This window comes from Chiloscyllium plagiosum, unplaced genomic scaffold (assembly GCF_037043375.1).
Source record: "Chiloscyllium plagiosum isolate Xiang-an unplaced genomic scaffold, Cpla_swu_hap1 HiC_scaffold_7, whole genome shotgun sequence".
Lineage (NCBI taxonomy): Eukaryota > Metazoa > Chordata > Chondrichthyes > Orectolobiformes > Hemiscylliidae > Chiloscyllium > Chiloscyllium plagiosum.
In genome coordinates, this window is record NW_028270145.1 from 38956694 (window position 1) to 38974747 (window position 18054).

An 18054-nucleotide genomic window follows, 5' to 3' on the forward strand; every position below is an offset into this window, starting at 1 on the left:
TATCATGGCTGATCCGACAATCTTCACGTACACTTTGTTACATTTTTCCCATAATCCTTGATTCCCCTTCAGATCACAAATCTATCTTACTCTTTAAATATAAGGACTCTGCCCCAGAACTCTGTGCCAAGAAGAGTTCATTTTTTTAAAACTCCAGTGGGTAAAGTCCAAACCTGTTTAGCCTTTACTCATAAGACTTGCCTCCATATTGGTGTGACCTCTGAAGTTTCTCCAATGAAATAATATCTTGCTTTACATAAGGAGACAAAGACTGCTCATGGTTCTCCAGATGTGGTCGCACCAGCGCCTCGTACAATTGCAGTAAGAGTTCCTTGCTTTTATTCTCCAATCCCCCTGAAATAAGGGCCATCCCGATTACATGCTGCACATATGTGCTAGCTTGTGTTTCATGCACAAGTACAACTGCAGTTTCCTGCAGTTTTTGTCCATTTCAATAGAACTCTATATTCTTTTTTTCTCCCTTCCAAAATGAGCACCTTCATATTTTCACACATTATTCTCCATTTGCCGACTTTTTTGCTCATGCATCAGTATCTCTCTGCAATTGTTGTATCCTTCTCACAACATGTCTTTTTGCCTATTTTTGTGCTGTCTGCAAATTTAACCACCGTACGTTTGCTTCTTTCCTCGGAGTCATTAATAATATGATGTTTATAATATGTCAACAGTTGCAGTCCCAACACTGATCCCTGTGTAATCACACTGGTGAAAAAACGCAGCAGGTCAGGCAGCATCCAAGGAGCATGAGAATCGACGTTTCAGGCATAAGCCCTTCTTCAGGAAGAAGGGCTTATGCCCGAAACGTCGATTCTCCTGCTCCTTGGATGCTGCCTGACCTGCTGCGCTTTTCCAGCAACACATTTTTCAGCTCTGATCTCCAGCATCTGCAGTCCTCACTTTCTCCTGGAATCACACTGGTCACAGGTTGCCAACCTGAAAAATAGTTCCTTATCCCCACTTCCTGTTTGCTGCCTATTAGCCCATTTTCTATCCAGCCAATATACTGCCTCAAACACCATGGACTGTTATTCTTATGACTTGACCTTTCATGACGTACCTTATTAAATGTCTTCCGGAAGTTCAAAAACAACACATCTACTGCCTACTCTGATTGAGACTTCCTCAAAACTCGAATAAATTAGTCAAACACAATTTTCCTTTCACAATGCCATGCTTGACTAGTTTACGGGTATTCACATGTTCTGCTACTACTTCCTTAATAATGGATTCCAATACTTTCCAACAACAAACTAATCAGCCGATAGTTACCTGTGTTTTGTCTCTGTCCCCTTTAAATATGGGTGTTGCATTGGCAGTTTTTCAATCCTCTGGTACGTCTCTAGAATCTAAGGGTTTTTTTAAAAAAAATTACAGCCATTGCATCTACTATCACTGTAGCTATTCCTTTTTAGAATTCTAGGATGTGCCTTCATGACCAGAGAACTTACTTGCTTTTAGCCCTATTAATTTGTCTAATACTACTTATCTAGTGGCGGGGATGGTACTTATTTTCTCCTCCACATTCTTTAATACTAGTGGGATGTGCAAAATATCTTCCACTGTAAAGACTGATACAAAATGTATGTTTAACTTCTTTGCTATTTCCTTGTTCCCTATCACAGTCTCTCCAGATTTGTTTTCCGACTGGTCTAGGTTCACTTGGACCTATTTCCTTTTTGTCAGTTTTTATATTCGCCACAAGTTTGCCCGCATAGTTTATTTTCTCTGTCTTTATCATCATCTTAGTTCTGCTTTGCTGGATTCTGAACTTATTCCTGTCTTCTGAGCTACCACAGCTTTTTGCCACCTTATGTGCCTTTTCTTCCAACTTAATACTTTCCATAACTTCCTTGGTTAGCTGTGGATATCCCTCTCTGAGGATCTTTCCTCTTTACTGGGATATATATTTGCTGACAGTCATGACTTACCTCCTTATCTGCTTGCCATTGCTTACTTATGGTCATTTCTGCTTACCTATCTGTCCAGTTCATTTGAGCTCACTTTATCATCATTTTATAAAAATTATGTGTTATAATTCCCTTTATTTAAGTCAAAAAATTGCTTCCTACCTAGCTTTCTCACTGTCAAACTGAATATTAAATTCTATCATGTTATGATCAGTACTTCTAGGTGATCTTTTACTCTGAAGTCATTGATTAAACCTACCTCATTTCTCATTACCCAATCTGGGATAGCCTGTTCCCTGGTTGGCTGCATGACATTTTGCTGTCGGAAACAATCCCTAATACCCTCTGTGAACTTACTGTCATAGCAGCCCTTCCTAATGTCATTAACCCAATCAGTGTAAAGGTTAAAGTCATTAAGAATTATTTATTCTATAATTTGTTGATGTAAAGCTTTTCCTACAGAGGGGCTTCTGTTTGGGGGAGCCTGTCTCTGCAAAAGGTCATATATCCCTGAATATTAAGTTCATAGGATTGATGTCCTTGTGATCTTGTTCATGTAATGGCTGAGCTAATATTCATTTACAGTCAGTTTTGCTATAATACGATAGTTCCGTTCTCATGCAACCCATCGCATAATAGCATTACCATTTAAACTAATAGGGCTGGAATTATATTATACACGCTTTAAATGTTCACAGTTTAGAAACAGTGTCTCCAATTCGTCAAGTGCATTACAACAAATTCACATGAAATGCGTGTTATAATAGAACAACTTGTATCTTGACTCGTGCACTCATTTCATCCATCTTATTCCTAATGCTTCATACATTAGGATACAAACCCTTTGAATTTGTACTGTTATTAAATTTCCATTTGATAGGGCATAACTTATTCATTCCCTTTCTCTTATTTCTGATAACAATCACCTCAGTTCACTAACCTGCTATCCTACTTTCTCCTTTGCCTTTGATTTTCTAATTTTCAATTCAATTGAACCCATCACCCTACTATTTAATTTGCAGCCCTAGTTATGCAATTTGCCAAGACTCTGGTCTCAGCATGATTCAGGTGCAGCCTATTCCCCGCTCCCACCCCCACATTCAGAACAGCTCCCTCCTTCCCCAGTATTGGTGCTAATAAATTCAAATACATTTCTCTCTCACCAATCTCTTTAATCTAACCCTGTGCCAATTAGCTCTTGGCTCCAGTAGTAATCCAGAGATTATTGCCTTTTTAATTCTGCTTCTTTAATAAGCCCGAACTACTCTCATTCCCTCAGCAGAACCTCTTTCCTCATGCTATCTATATCATTGGTCCCTATGTGGACCACAACAGCTGGATGTTCCCCTCTCACTCCAAGTTCCTCGACAGCCCAGTAGAGATATTCTGAATTTGGACACCAGGCAGTCACACAGCCTATCGCTACAGACATCTGTATCTAATCCCCTGACTATATTATTTCTGATTACAACTCCATTTCTGTTTTCTCCCTGCTGTTGAATAGCTTCCTGTACTATGGTGCCATAGTCAGTTTTCTCATCTTCCCTACAGTCCCTGCTGTCATCCACACGTGGAGCAAGACAATTAGACAAATGAAAGGGCTGAGGCTCCTGCAGCACTACCTCCTGATTCCCTCTACTTGCCTTGCTCATAGTCATACTGACCTGTTCTTGATCACTGACTAAATTTGAGGTAGTTAATCTTAAGGGTGTGACTGCTTCCTGAAACACAGCATCTAGGTAACTCTTCCCTTCCTTGATGTGTTGCAGTGTTTGAAGCTCCAACTCAAGCTCGTCACTCAGAGTGGAACTCAGAGTTCCTCACGTAACCAACACTTGCCACAGTTGTGAACCACAATAGGGTTCACCAACTCCCACATCATGTCAGCATAACACATCACCAGGCCAAACATCTCTTCTATTTATTTAGTTCTTAATTTGTGTTTTTTTTTTATTTTCCAACTGGTCCTTCAGTGTTTAATTTGAAAGCAATTTATAACAGTCCCATGTAGGTCAAGATCTATCTAGCTCAATCTTGAATATAGTCAGTGACTCAGCTGCCACTGCTCTATGGAGAAGAGAATTCCGAAGACTGGTGAAGATCTGAGAGACAATGTTCCTCCTCAGTTAGAGTCATAGAGTCCTACAGCACGGAGATAGGCCCTTTGACCCATGCCGACCAAAATATCCATTCACGCCAACCCCATTTCCCTGCACTTGGCCCATATCCTTCTAATCCTTTCCTATCCACGTATTTGTCCAATTGCCTTTTAAATGTTATTAATGTACATGTCTTAACTGCTTCCACTGGCAGCTCATTCCACGTGCATACCTCCCTCTGTGTAAAAATGTTGCCCCTCAGGATGCCTCTGTTCCACTACACTCCTTAAGGCCCTACCATTCTCCATGAAACTCCTACCTCGATTTGACTTTCCAAAATGCAAGACCACACATGTATTTGCATTAAACTCCATTTGCCATTTTTCAGCCCACTTCCCTAGCTGATTACAATCCTGCTGCAATTCCTGATAATCTTCACTGTCCATGATACCACTCATTTTATTGTCATCTACAAACTTACTAATCATACCTTGTACATTCTCATCCAAACCATTGATATAGATAACAAATAGCAATGGCCCAGTACCGACCCCTGAGCACACTGCTAGTCACAGGCACTACAGTCCAACAAGCATCCTTCCAACAAGCATTTCTGTCCTAAATGTTGACATCACCCCTTGTTTTTAAACTGTGCCCCTCATTCGAGATTCTCCCATGAAATGACAATCCTCTCAACATCTACTTTGTCAAACCCTCTCAAAATATTTACTGTTTCAAAAAGATCAATTCCCATCCTCCCTTAGGATGGACTATATGGCTGATATTCCATTTTCTCTATTAATTACCAGTTGTACGTTAACTTTTTGTGATTAATTTAGTGATATCTAGATCTCTTTGTATGCAACTTAGCAATCTCTCTCCACTCAGATAATATTGTGCAGTTTAATTCTTTTTGCCAAAATGGGCAACTTCACGTTATACTCTGTTTACTAAGTTTAAAAATACGGGGTAGACCATTTAGGACAGAGATGAGGAGAAACTTCTTCACCCAGAGAGTGGTGGTGGTGTGGAATGCTCTGCCCCAGAGGGCAATGGAGGTCCAGTCTCTGGATTCATTTAAGAAAGAGTTGGATAGAGCTCTCAAGGATAGTGGAATCAAGGGTTATGGAGATAAGGCAGGAACAGGATACTGATTAAGGATGATCAGCCATGATCATATTGACTGGTGGTGCAGGCTCGAAGGGCAGAATGGCTTACTCCTGCACCTATTGTCTATTTAACTTATTTATTTAACCTGGAGAAAGTGAGGACTGCAGATGCTGGAGATCAGAGCTGAAAAATGTTTTGCTGGAAAAGCACAGCATCCAAGGAGCAGGAGAATCAACGTTTCGGACATTAGCTCTTCTTCAGGAATGAGGAGGGTGTGCCAAGCAGACTAAGATAAACGGTACAGAGGAGGGACTTGGGGGAGGGGTGTTGGGAATGCGATAGGTGGAAGGAGGTTAAGGTGAGGGTGATAGGCTGGAGAGGTCGGGAAGATGATTGCAAGTCAAGAAGGCGGTGCTGAGTCCGAGGGTTGGGACTGAGATAAGATGGGGGGAGGGGAAATGAGGAAGCTGGAGAAATCTGCATTCATCCCTTGTGGTTGGAGGGTTTCTAGATGGAAGACGAGGCGCTCTTCCTCCAGGCGTCATGTTGCTATGGTCTGGCGATGGAGGAGGCCAAGGACCTGCATGTCCTTGGCGGAGTGGGAGGGGGAGTTAACGAGTTCAGTCACGGGGGGATTGGGTTGGTTGGTGTGGGTGTCCCAGAGGTGTTCTCTGAAACATTCCGCAAGTAGGCGGCCTGTCTCCCCAATGTAGAGGAGGCCACGTCGGGTGCAGCGGATGCAGTAAATGATGTGTGTGGAGGCGCAGGTGAATTTGTGACGGATATGGAAGGATCCCTTGGCACCTTGGAGGGAAGTGAGGGGAGTGATGTGGGTACAAGTTTTGCATTTCTTGCGGTTGCAGGGGAAGATGCCGGGAGTGGAGGTTGGGTTGGTGGGGGATGTGGACCTGACGAGGGAGTCGCGGAGGGAGTGGTCTTTCTGGAATGCTGATAGGGGAGAGGAGGGAAATATATCCCTGGTGGTGGGGTCTGTTTGGAAATGGCGGATGATACGAAGTATCTGGAGGTTGGTGGGGTGGGTGGTAGGTGAGGACCAGTGGGGTTCTGGACTGGTGGCGATTGGAGGGGCGGGGTTCAAGGGCGGAGGAGCAGGAAGTGGAGGAGATGCGGTGGAGAGCATCGTCGACCACGTTTAAGGGGAAATTGCGGGAAGGAGGCCATCTGGGTTGTTCGGTAGTGGAATTGGTCCTCCTGGAAGCAGATGGAGCGGAGGCGAAGGAATTGGGAATATGGGATGGCGTTTTTACAGGGAGCAGGGTGGGAGGAGGTGTAATCTAGGTAGCTGTGGGAGTCGGTCGGTTTATAGTGAATGTCCGTGTTGAGTCAGTCGCCCGAGATTAGAAATGGAGAGGTCTAGGAAGGGGAGGGAGGTGTCTGAGACAGTCCAGGTAAATTTGAGGTCGGGGTGGAAGGTGTTCGTAAAGTGGATGAACTGTTCAACCTCCTCGTGGGAGCACGAGGTAGAGCCGATACAGTCATCGATGTTGTGGAGGAAAAGGTGGGGGGTGGTGCCAGTGTAGCTCCGGAAGATGGACTGTTCCACATATCCGACGAAGAGGCAGGCATAGCTGGGGCCCATGCGGGTGCCCATGGCTACTTCTTTGGTTTGGAGGAAGTGGGAGGATTGGAAAGAGAAGTTGTTCAGAGTGAGGACCAGTTCAGTCAGTCGAAGGAGGGTGTCAGTGGAAGGGTACTGGTTGGGTCGGCGGGAAAGGAAGAAGCGGAGGGCTTTGAAGCTTTCGTGATGGGGGATGGAGGTGTATAGGGACTGGATGTCCATGGTGAAGATAAGGCGTTGGGGGCCGGGGAAGCGAAAATCATGGAGGGCGTGGGTGGTGTCCCGAACGTAGGTAGGGGTTAGCCTGCTTGGCACACCCTCCTCATTCCTGAAGAAGGGCTCATGCCCGAAACGTCGATTCTCCTGCTTATTGGATGCTGCCTGACCTTTGCGCTTTTCCAGCAACACATTGTTCAACTCATTTATTTAACCTGCTTGTATCCCATTGCAGACTCTCCTCAATTCATTTTCCAATTAGTGTTGTATCTAAATTTGCTGATGATACAATTCAGTCAGTTCCTTCAACTAAGTTATAAATGTAGATTATAAATTGCTGAGGCCCTGTTACACAAGGTACAAATTGCTAGCCTGAAAATGAGACAAGTCCAGTTTCTGTTTCCTGTTTGTTAGCCAATTGTTTGTTAGCTCATGGTGTTTGCGACACTTAGTGCCGCAAACACCATGAGCTCTTAGCTTATGTTGTGACTTGTTGAAAATCCAAATGCATAATATCTGCTGATACTCTTATATCGACCCTGCTTGTTACATCCTCAAATAGCTATAATAAATTTGTTAAACACACAATTACACTCCCAGTAAACAGTGTTGATTCAGCCTGATTGTAATTTTCTAAATGCCTCGCTACTACCTATTTAATAATGGACTCTAGTATTTTCCCATTGACAAATGTTAAGGCTGACTCATCAGTAGTTTCCAGCTTTCTGTCTCCCTCCTTTCTTAAATAGTGGTGTTACATTTCCAAAATTGAGGAGAGTTTGGAAGATTACAACCAATGCATCTGTAGCTATTTCCTTTTACGATCCTAGGACACCAGACCCAGGAGACTTGTCAGTCTGAAGTCCCATTAATTTACCTACTGGTTTTTCTCTCATGATTGTGATTTTTTTTTAATAGTTGAAACTTTATTGCTGGAACAGCACAGCAGGTCAGGCAGCATCCAGGGAACAGGAGATTCGACGATTCGACGTTCCCTGGATGCTGCCTGACCTGCTGTGCTGTTCCAGCAATAAAGTTTCAACTTTGATCTCCAGCATCTGCAGACCTCACTTTCTCCATTTTTTTTAATACTCTTAGTGCTTTTACTGTCTGCTACTATCCTCATTTATAATTATTAACTCCTTTGTCTACCCTCTAAGGGACTAATGCTCACTTTAGCTACCCTTTTCCTTTTCTAGATGTTTGTCAAAACTTTTACTGGCAGTTCTTCTGTTTCTTGCATGTTTCCCTTCATGCTCTGATTTTTGCTTTTTAGCCACCCTAAAAATTGCTAAAAGTTTCAGCTGATACTAATAACCCATTATCTCAAGTTAAGAGGAGATCCAATAGAGGCTTTCAAAATCATGAGTGGGCTTGAATAAATTAGATAAGAAAAGAACTGTTCCTTCTAGTAAAAAGGACAACAAGAGGGCATAAATTTAAAGTCATCTGCTAAAGAAACAAGGGTGAAAAACCTTTCCACTGAGTGAACATTTAAGATATGGAATGCACTACCTGGAAGTGTGGTGAAGGTACATTCAATTGAGTCATTCAAAAGGGTATTGTATGATTATTTGGTTAAAAATAAGGTGCAAGGGTATTGGGAAAAGCAAAAAAGTAATGATGTTCATTTGAAGAGCTGACATCCGCGTGGTGGGCCGAATGGCTGTTCTCTGCATTGTAGCAATTCTGTGATCTCCTCCCTATCAATAGAGAGGATCAACCCAATTCAAAGAACGCCGGTAATTTACAGAAATGTATTTAAGCCTCTTACCTTTCCTATCTATTTAGGAGAAACAGCAACTATCTGTGCTGGAAGACCTCTTATCTGTGGACAGAAATAGCTTATTATCAGAGGTGCAGGACCTCCGTTCGCAGCTCAGGATTGCACATCTTCAACATCAAGAAAAACTGCAGCAGTTACAGGATACCCTCACCAGTGCAGAGGAGCAAGCCAAGAAGCAGGAGCGGCCACTTCGTAGACAAGGTATTTGAAAGGTGGATGATGTTGGTCTTAATGGTCAAAGAAACAGGAGTTACTGAGATTTTATAATTTCAGCAGCTGTCAAGTAAAGACCTTGTCTGAATATTTAGCCTGGGTAGTTTCCCAGCTAACATTTTGGCCACAAAAGTTCTGGTAAAGTGCTGATTTGTTTGTCTTTATTGCCTCGAGTTTCTGATGGGCCATCAAACAATGCTTCGCCTCCTACATTTACCTTCTCATAGCTTTCTATGGCTTTTGAAACAAGTGTTAATTTTGTCAGTGTATACTAATTTATCATCCAGCAACTCGATTTCTCAACAACATGTTTGTAGCATTGTCTAATTTAATCTGTTTTTTGGGAAACTGAAGCAAGGCAATGTATTCATTGGATTCGAGCACCATAATTTCCCAGGTTCGGGAACAATTCCCAGGGGGAATGAGGAGTTGGCCTATCAGGAGTGAGAAAAATCCAAGGTGTCTTATTAGATATGAACAAACAGAACATTTGGGCGGCACGGTGGCACAGTGGTTAGCACTGCTGCCTCACAGCGCCAGAGACCCGGGTTCAATTCCTGCCTCAGGCGACTCTCTGTGTGGAGTTTGCACATTCTCCCTATGTCTGCGTGGGCCATCCTCTGGATGCTCCGGTGTCCTCCCTCAATCCAAAAATGCGCAGGTTAGGTGAATTGGCCATGGTGAAGAAATAAATGTAGGGGAATGGGTCTGGGTGGGTTACGCTTTGGCGAGTCGGTGTGGACTTGTTGGGCCGAAGGGCCTGTTTCCACACTGTAAGTAATCTAAACATATATTTCGTCAATATTAGTATATGAATGGGAATTTATTTTTTGAGATGGTAACTAGCTGAGATGGTAACTAGAGGATCCATTGTCTGGTATATGTTGATTTTCAAGAACAGCTTGACAAAGAGATTATTGATGAAGGTAAGTTCTCAGAATTGGGATAGCTGAGAAAAAGAATGAAGGGTAATTTTCAAGTTGGGACACGCTAACTAGTCGGATCACAAGAGTCAATGCTTAATCTGTACTGTTTAAACTATTTACTATCTGTGCTTAATACATGAAGATCAAGGGTATTATTTCAGATTTATTGTTGGGGAGAAAGTAAGCTCTGGGGAAGATACAAAGAAATTGTGATGGGTTCTCCACTAATTACATTGTGGTTAAGTACATGTAAGGTGTGAAGTTTTTCACATTAATAGGAAAAATAGAAAAGTAGAATATTTTGAAAAAAGATATTGACACATGTTGATATTTCATGCATTTTGTGTATGTATTTCACAAAGATAACATCTTGGATACAACTTTGCTTCAGAATGAGTTGTAAGTTCGCCTTGGTTGCAAGGGAATTGGTGTATAAATGAAGATTGTACAGCACTGTGATGAGACCACACTTCGGCCAGAGTTCTGCACAATGCTCTTTTACATAAGGAAGGATATACTTTCTTTGGAGCAAGTGCAATAACATGTCACCAGACTCATTCTTGAATGGAAAGATTATTCAATGATAGGAGATCAAGTAGACTAAGATTCTCAAAGTTTGTGAGAAGATTTGTAGCTCGAGTGCTCGTTGTTGTGGTTCTATTCGCCGAGCTGGGAATTTGTGTTGCAGACGTTTCGTCCCCTGTCTAGGTGACATCCTCAGTGCTTTGGAGCCTCCTGTGAAGCGTTTCTGTGATCTTTCCTCCGGCATTTGTAGTGGTTTGAATCTGCCGCTTCCGGTTGTCAGTTCCAGTTGTCCGTTGCAGTGGCTGGTATATTGGGTCCAGATCGATGTGCTTATTGATTGAATCTGTGGATGAATGCCATGCCTCTAGGAATTCCCTGGCTGTTCTCTGTTTCATCAACAGATGCCTAAGGGAAAAACAACGGAACAAGGACATGCCACAACCCAAAGGACTCGCCACACTACCATACATCAAGAGCATTTCCGAACTGACAGCCAGACTACTGTGACCACTAGGACTCATAACAGCACACAAACCAACAGCCACTCTCAGACAACAACTCACCAGAACGAAGGACCCAGCATGAGCAAAACCAACGTAGTGTACAAACTCCCATGCAACGACTGCACAAAACACTACATAGGACAAACAGGAAGACAGCTAACGATCCGCATCCATGAACACCAAATAGCCACGAAACAACACGACCAGCTATCCTTAGTAGCCACACACGCAGATGACAAGCAACATGAATTCAACTGGGACAACACTACTATTATAGGACAAGCCAAACAGAGAACAGCCAGGGAATTCCTAGAGGCATGGCATTCATCCACAGATTCAATTAATAAGCACATCGATCTGGACCCAATATACCGGCCACTGCAACGGACAGCTGGAACTGACAACCGGAAGCAGCAGATTCAAACCACTACAAATGCCGGAGGAAAGATCACAGAAGCGCTTCACAAGAGGCTCCTGTGAGGATGTCACCTAGACAGGAGACGAAATGTCTGCAACACAAATTCCCAGCTGGCGAACAGAACAGACTAAGATTCTGTTCTCCAAAGTTTAAAAGAATGAGAAGATCAAATGGAAAAAAAATGTAAAACTTCTATGGATCTCGGTTGGAGTTGTGAATTTCTGGAATTCTTGATCCCAGATTATTGTTGTGATGAGAGGTGTGTGATTTGCATCTGTGTATTAATATCACCTGAAAAGTTTGGAATTTAACCTAGCCGCATTGCGACTTTGATCCATTCGTGTGAAGAGGTTTAATAATTAACTAGGTCAGTTTTTGGAGCCATAATTCGGAGAGCAGATGACTGAAGTCCTTCTGGGGTGTTACTGAAAATCTTGTTTATATTTTGGGATTTACAATGTAGAGCATAGAACATTACAGCACAGTACAGACCCCTACGGCCCTCGATGTTGTGCCAACCTGTGGAACCAGTATGAAGCCCATCTATCCTATACTGTTCCATTTTCATCCATATGTTTATCCAATGACCATTTAAATGCCCTTTAAAGTTGATAAGTCTACTGCTGTCGCAGGCAGGCCTTTCCACGCCCCTACTACTCTCTGAGTGAAGAAACTACCTCTGACATCTGTCCTATATCTATCACCCCTCAATTTAAAGCTACATCCCCTTGGGCTAGCCAGCATCATCCGAGGAAAAATGCTCTCACTGACCACCCTATCTAATCCTCTGATTATCTTGTATGTCTCAATTAAGTCACCTCTCAACCACCTCCTCTCTAACAAAAACAGCCTCAAGTCCTTCAGTCTCTGCTCATAACACGTTCCCTCCATACCAGGCAACATCATCATAAATCTCCACTGAACCCTTTCCAAAGCTCTCTCATCCTTCCTATAATGCGGTGACCAGAACTGTACACAATACTCCAAGTGCGGCCGCAACTGAGTTTGGTATAGCTGCAGCATGACCTCTTGGTTCCAAAACTCAGTAAATGCCAACACACTGTATGCCTTCTTCACAACCCTATCAACCTGGGTGGCAAATTTCATGGACCTATGTACATGGACACGGAGATCTCTCTGATCATCTACACTGCCAAGAATCTTACCGTTAGCCCAGTACTCTTTATTCCTGTTGCTCCTTCCACAGTTTTCCACATTAAACTCTATTTGCTACCTCTCAGCCCAGTTCTGCAGTTTATCTATTTCCCTCTGTAACCTGCAACATCCTTCAGCACTATCCACAGCTCCACTGACGTATTATCTGCAACTTTACTAACCCATCCTTCTATGTCCTCACCTAGGTAATTTTATAAATGACGAACAGCAGTAGCCCCAAAACAGATCCTTGCGGTACATTACTAGTAACTGGACTCCAGGATGAATGCTTCCCATCAGCCACCAACTTCTGTCTTCTTTCAGCTAGACAATTTCTGATCTAAACCATTAAAGCACCCTCAATCCCATGTATCCATATTTTGTTCAATAGCATATCGTGGGGCACCTTAACAAATAGGAGAGGAAAAAAAATGTCAAGCCATTCAGAAGTTTGGGTGAGCAATTTTTAAAATTTAGACAGATAATTGAAATTAGATACAAGAATAGTTTCTCTGAGATAAAGGTGTTCGTTCAATATAGTGATTATAATGAAGTCAGACAGATGGACCTCAGTAATATGAGTTTCCTGGTTGGGGCTGTAAATCTATTAAGACATCCAGCTCACTGAGAGTTGAGATAAGACCATAAGACATAGGAGCAGAAATTAGGCCATTCAAGCACATCAAGTGTGCTGCACCATTCAATCATGTCTGATCGTTTCTCACTTCCATTCTCCCGATTTCTCCCCATAATCCTTGATCCCCTTGATACTCAAGAACCTACCTATCTCAGTCTTAAATATACTCAATGACCTGGCCTCCACAGCCTTTTGTGGCAATGAATTCCATAGATTCACCACTCTCTGGCTGAAGAAGTTTCTTCTTATCTCTGTTCTACAAGGTCTTCCCTTTACTCTAAGGCTATGCCCTCGGGTTCTAGTCTCTCCTACCAATAGAAACATTTTCACAACATCTACTCTGTCCAGGCCATTCAGTATTCTGTATGTTTCAATTAGATCTCCCCTCGTCCTTCTAAACCCCATCAAATATGGACCCAGAATCCTCAAACGTTGCTCATATGTTAAGCTTTTCATTCCTGGGACCATTCTCATGAGCCTCCACTGAACGTGCTTCAGGGCCAGTACATCTTTCCTGAGAATTGGGGCCCAAAACTGCACACATTACTCCAAATTTGGTCTGACCACAGCCTTTTAGAGCCTCACAAGTACATCTCTGCCTTTAGATTCAAGTCCTCTCAAGGTAAATGCCATCATTGCATTTGCCTTTCTACCTACTGACTCAACCCACAAGTTTACCTTGAAAAAATTCTGGACTAGAATTCCCAAGTCTGTTTGCACTTCATACTTCTGAGTTTTCTTCACGTTTAGAAAATAGTCCATTCCTCTATTCTTCCTACCTCACCCTTTTCCACTTTGTAATCTATCTGCCACTACTTTGCTCTCTCTCCGAACCTTTCCAAATCCTTCTGCAGCCTCAATGCTACCTGTCCCTCTACCAATCTTTGGATCAGTATCAAGGACTCTCCATGTGTAAATAAATGGTGACTTGGTGATGGGATACCAGCCTCTGTGGAGTTATTTCAGTGGTGACAAGAGAAAAGCATGCGCCTGAAGAAATTCGCTTGCAACAGTCATCTTTGAGTTGGAGTAAGCATTTCTGGCATCATGCTGTTATTAGGGAAACTTGACTCATTCAATCCTGCCGTTGAAGACTGGGCCCAGTTATGTGTAAAGAATGCATTGTTTTTCCAGACAAATGATAACTGATAGATGAAAAGCAATGAATAATTCTCCTGACTGTTTGTGGGATTTGCAACCTTTTTCGTTATAAGGAATCTAATTTTCCCTGAGGCACCAGATACTAAAACCTCCAAGAGTTGATGGATTTAGTTAAGGAATTTTACAACCCCCAAACCTAAGTGTATAGTTCTTGATGTATGCTTTCTGGCTGACGTATGACTGCTGTCCCACATTAATGTGGTTGACTCATAACTGTCCTCTGGGAAATTAGGGATGGGCAATAAGTGTTGGCCTAGCCAATGATGTCCTCATCCCGTAAGAGAATTTAAAAAATGTTATTTCTAACCCCCTGAAAACCACTTTATTGTGAACAAATGAAAGCTCATCACCATATTTTCAGTACAGGTATGAATGTTAGCTTTACCAGCAAGAATCATATTTCAGTATCTTGGCATTCTCATTTACTGTGAAAATTTCTTAATTATTTTGGCTATTTTCATTTCAACAAGCCGTCAGTAAAGTAAGCAAAATACCAACTTAATTTTAATCTGGGCCGTTTGGCTTATTGACTTGCTCGGAAGGCACCTGAAATTATAACAAAGTGTAGTGAAATGTTGGGATGTGACACTATTCTACAAATTTTAAGAAGTTCTTGGTTGTGGTTTGATGGGGTTGTTACTGTATTTTCAGTTTTGAATTTTTAATTTGGTCAAGGGATGTGGACATTGTTGACAGGGCCACCACGTATTACCTATTAAAAGTTTGTGTAAAAATTTTTTTTTAGATTACTTACAGTGTGGAAACAGGCCCTTCGGCCCAACAAGTCCACGGCGCCCCGCCGAAGCGCAACCCACCCATACCCCTACATTTCCCCCTTACCTAACACTATGGGCAATTTAGCATGGCCAATTCATCTGACCTGCACATCTTTGGACTGTTGGAGGAAACCGGAGCACCCAGTGGAAACCCACGCAGACACTGGGAGAACGTGCAAACTCCACACAGTCAGTCGCCTGAGGCGTGAATTGAACCCGGGTCTCTGACGCTGTGAGGCAGCAGTGCTAACCACTGTGCCACGGTGCCGCCCACGTGTTGCTCACGTGCCAGTTTCAGTTGTTGTGGGTATGTTCGCCGAGCTAGGACTTTGGTTTGCAGATGATTCGTCCCCTTTCTATGTGAAATCCTCAATGCTGTGGAGCCTCTTGTGAATTTATTAGGTTTCATTCCTGCAGGAATGAACCGGTTACTGGTTCCGGTTATTCGTTACACTGGTCAATGTATTTATTGATGGAGACCATGGATGAGTGCCAAGCTTCTAGGAATTCTCTGGCTGTCCTCTGTTTGGCTTGTCCTATTATTGCTGTGTTGTCAAATTTGTGGTCCTTGTTGTCTGTGTGTATAGATGCTAAGGATAGCTGGTCATGGCATTTATTGGCGAGTTCATGTTCATGAATGTGGATCGCTAGTTATCTGCCTGTTTGTCTCATGGTGTTTCATGCAGTATCTGCTTGGAATCTTGTATGCCACATTTGTCTGTAAATGATGGCTTTTGTTCTGGTGAGTTGTCTGAGCATGGCTATTGGTTCATGTGCTGTCATAAATCCGAGTGGTTGGAGAGTCTGACTGTCAGTAAGGATATCAGTGATTAGATGGGCACTGTTAGACCAGCATATATATTCTGCATTTTTAGTGAATGTACATTTCTTCATCTGCCATGGTGGGATCCAAAACATGTCCACAGAACATTATTTTTAATCCAATGACATTGCCACTATACCATTGCCTCTCTAATGCACATGTAGCTATAACATAGAGTATTTTCTCATGGCTACAATTCCAGGGGTCTGGGTTTTAATTTTTGTCGGTTATGAGAATTGAGATAGTATCCCACTTCTAATATTTACCACCAACATTATTTGTAGGGAAAGGTAAATCGGTAGGTTACAGGACCACTTTTTCCACATACTGTACTTGATATTTGGTTAAAGAACAGGATTGGGAGAGATCTCTCAGAAGTTGGATGGTGGTAATGTATGTTACAGAGAGTGCTGAAAGTGAGTGTACAAATGTGATTAATAATTTAAGTTAATCTATTGCAAATCTCAAAGTTGTGCTCAAGCTTCAGATGGCAAAACAGTTTATAACCGTGTTTATTCTACCCTATAGTGGAGTTGCTGGAATACAAGCTTCAGCAAGAACAGATCATAACAACCAATTTACAAAACACCCTGAAAGCAGAGCAAGAACGAGTTGCCAAGCTCCACCAACAATTACAAACAGAACAAACTTCATTAACTGAGCTGAAGTCAGACCTGTCTGAAGTCTCAGGTGAACTGCAGGCTGCATTACAGACACGACATGAGCTACAACAAAACCTGCAGAAGCTTCGGTTTGTAGACCTAAATATTGATTATTTATGTGATATATTTATTCCATTTCTCTCAGACATGATAACCATTATTCAGCTGTAACAACATAATGCATAATCTGAAATTTGACTCAAGTTTTGGTATCAGAAACAACTCTGTTTACTAATTTTCTAGCAGATAAGACAAGCTGCACAGGTATGTGCAATATGAGTGTGGTCTGCCACTTGGAATCCAGCTTGATAGGCAATGAACTGCAGAAAACTTTAGGTACTCACTTGTTAAATATGTCAGTGGTGTTATTGTATAAGTAGCCTGAATCAGTCTGAAAGTAGAAAACTTTAGCTACGTTTCTCTGCTGTAAAAGAAACTGGAAAGAATACATGATATGATTTCCCCCTGACTGCTGGTTAATTTCACAATCAGAGAGAAATCATGCAAATTAATGGTTCTCCTAAGATGGGTGAATGAGGGTCATTGGTAAAGGTTCAGATACTTAAAATGTATCCCTTATGATCTGAGAACATGTTTCTCTGCAGTCATGGTGTTCCTTTTCTGAGGAATTGTTAACCTCAAAGGAGCATAAATCTTGCACTTCGCAAGTGATAAACGAGATGCCTTTTGCAGTGATTGACCTTGTTTCAATCAGCTGGACCTCATAGAATATGAGTTCCCTGATTGGGTTTGTTAATTTGGTCTCAACATAAAAATGTTGAGCATCAAAGATACTGACACTCTGGTGCCTGACTCTGGATGAGGCATTACTATAACCAAGAACTGATCATGTGAAAATAAAGAGCTGATAGGATACTAGCCTGTGTGAGGTTATTTCATTAGTGTCAAGAGTACAGCATGATCTTGAGGAAATGTGCTCACAACAGTCATTTTTGAGTTGGGGGTAAGCATTTCTTAAATCATGCATTCGTTTGGGAAGCTTGAATTGTTCAGCCCTGCAGTTAAGGGCAGGGCCCAGTGTGTAGAAAGAAAGTGTTATTATTTTCCTGGTAAACGACATGGTAGCAAATGCTAAACAGCAACTAATTCTCCTGACAGCCTATGGAGCTGAAGCTTTTTCTGTCTTTAGGAGCCTAACTTTCCAGGAGGCACCAGATGCTAAAACCTTTCTAGAATTGACAGATACAGTTAAGGAATATTATGACCCCAAGCCTCCCCTAATTCTGAGACACTATTACTTTTACTCAGCAATTCGAGAATCAGCAGCAGGGTTTTTGACTAAATTAAGATGACTGGCAGAAGCTTATGAATGTGGTTTAACCCAATAAAAGATGCTTAGAGACTATCTGGTCTGTAGGATTAATGATGTAGCAATACTAAAACACCTAGCTGAAACCCAGCTGGACTTCAAACAGTTACTACAACTGGCATTACCATTAGAAAGAACAGTTTGGAGCATATGAGTTGCAGGGTATTCCAATGGAAGTGAACACTCTCAACAGTTGACTAAGCTTGG

At 42.2% G+C, this 18054-nt stretch overlaps 1 protein-coding gene across 6 annotated transcripts in view; it reads left to right on the plus strand.

Moving 5' to 3' along the window:
- pcnt (pericentrin) overlaps window positions 1-18054 on the plus strand; it is a 310179-nt gene that overhangs the window by 245513 nt on the left and 46612 nt on the right. For all 6 annotated transcript variants that reach the window (XM_043693410.2, XM_043693412.2, XM_043693413.2 and 3 more), the window contains 2 exons: window positions 8724-8919; window positions 16384-16606. In XM_043693410.2, coding sequence (XP_043549345.2) covers window positions 8724-8919; window positions 16384-16606 — 419 coding nt within the window. The remainder of the gene's footprint in view (window positions 1-8723; window positions 8920-16383; window positions 16607-18054) is intronic.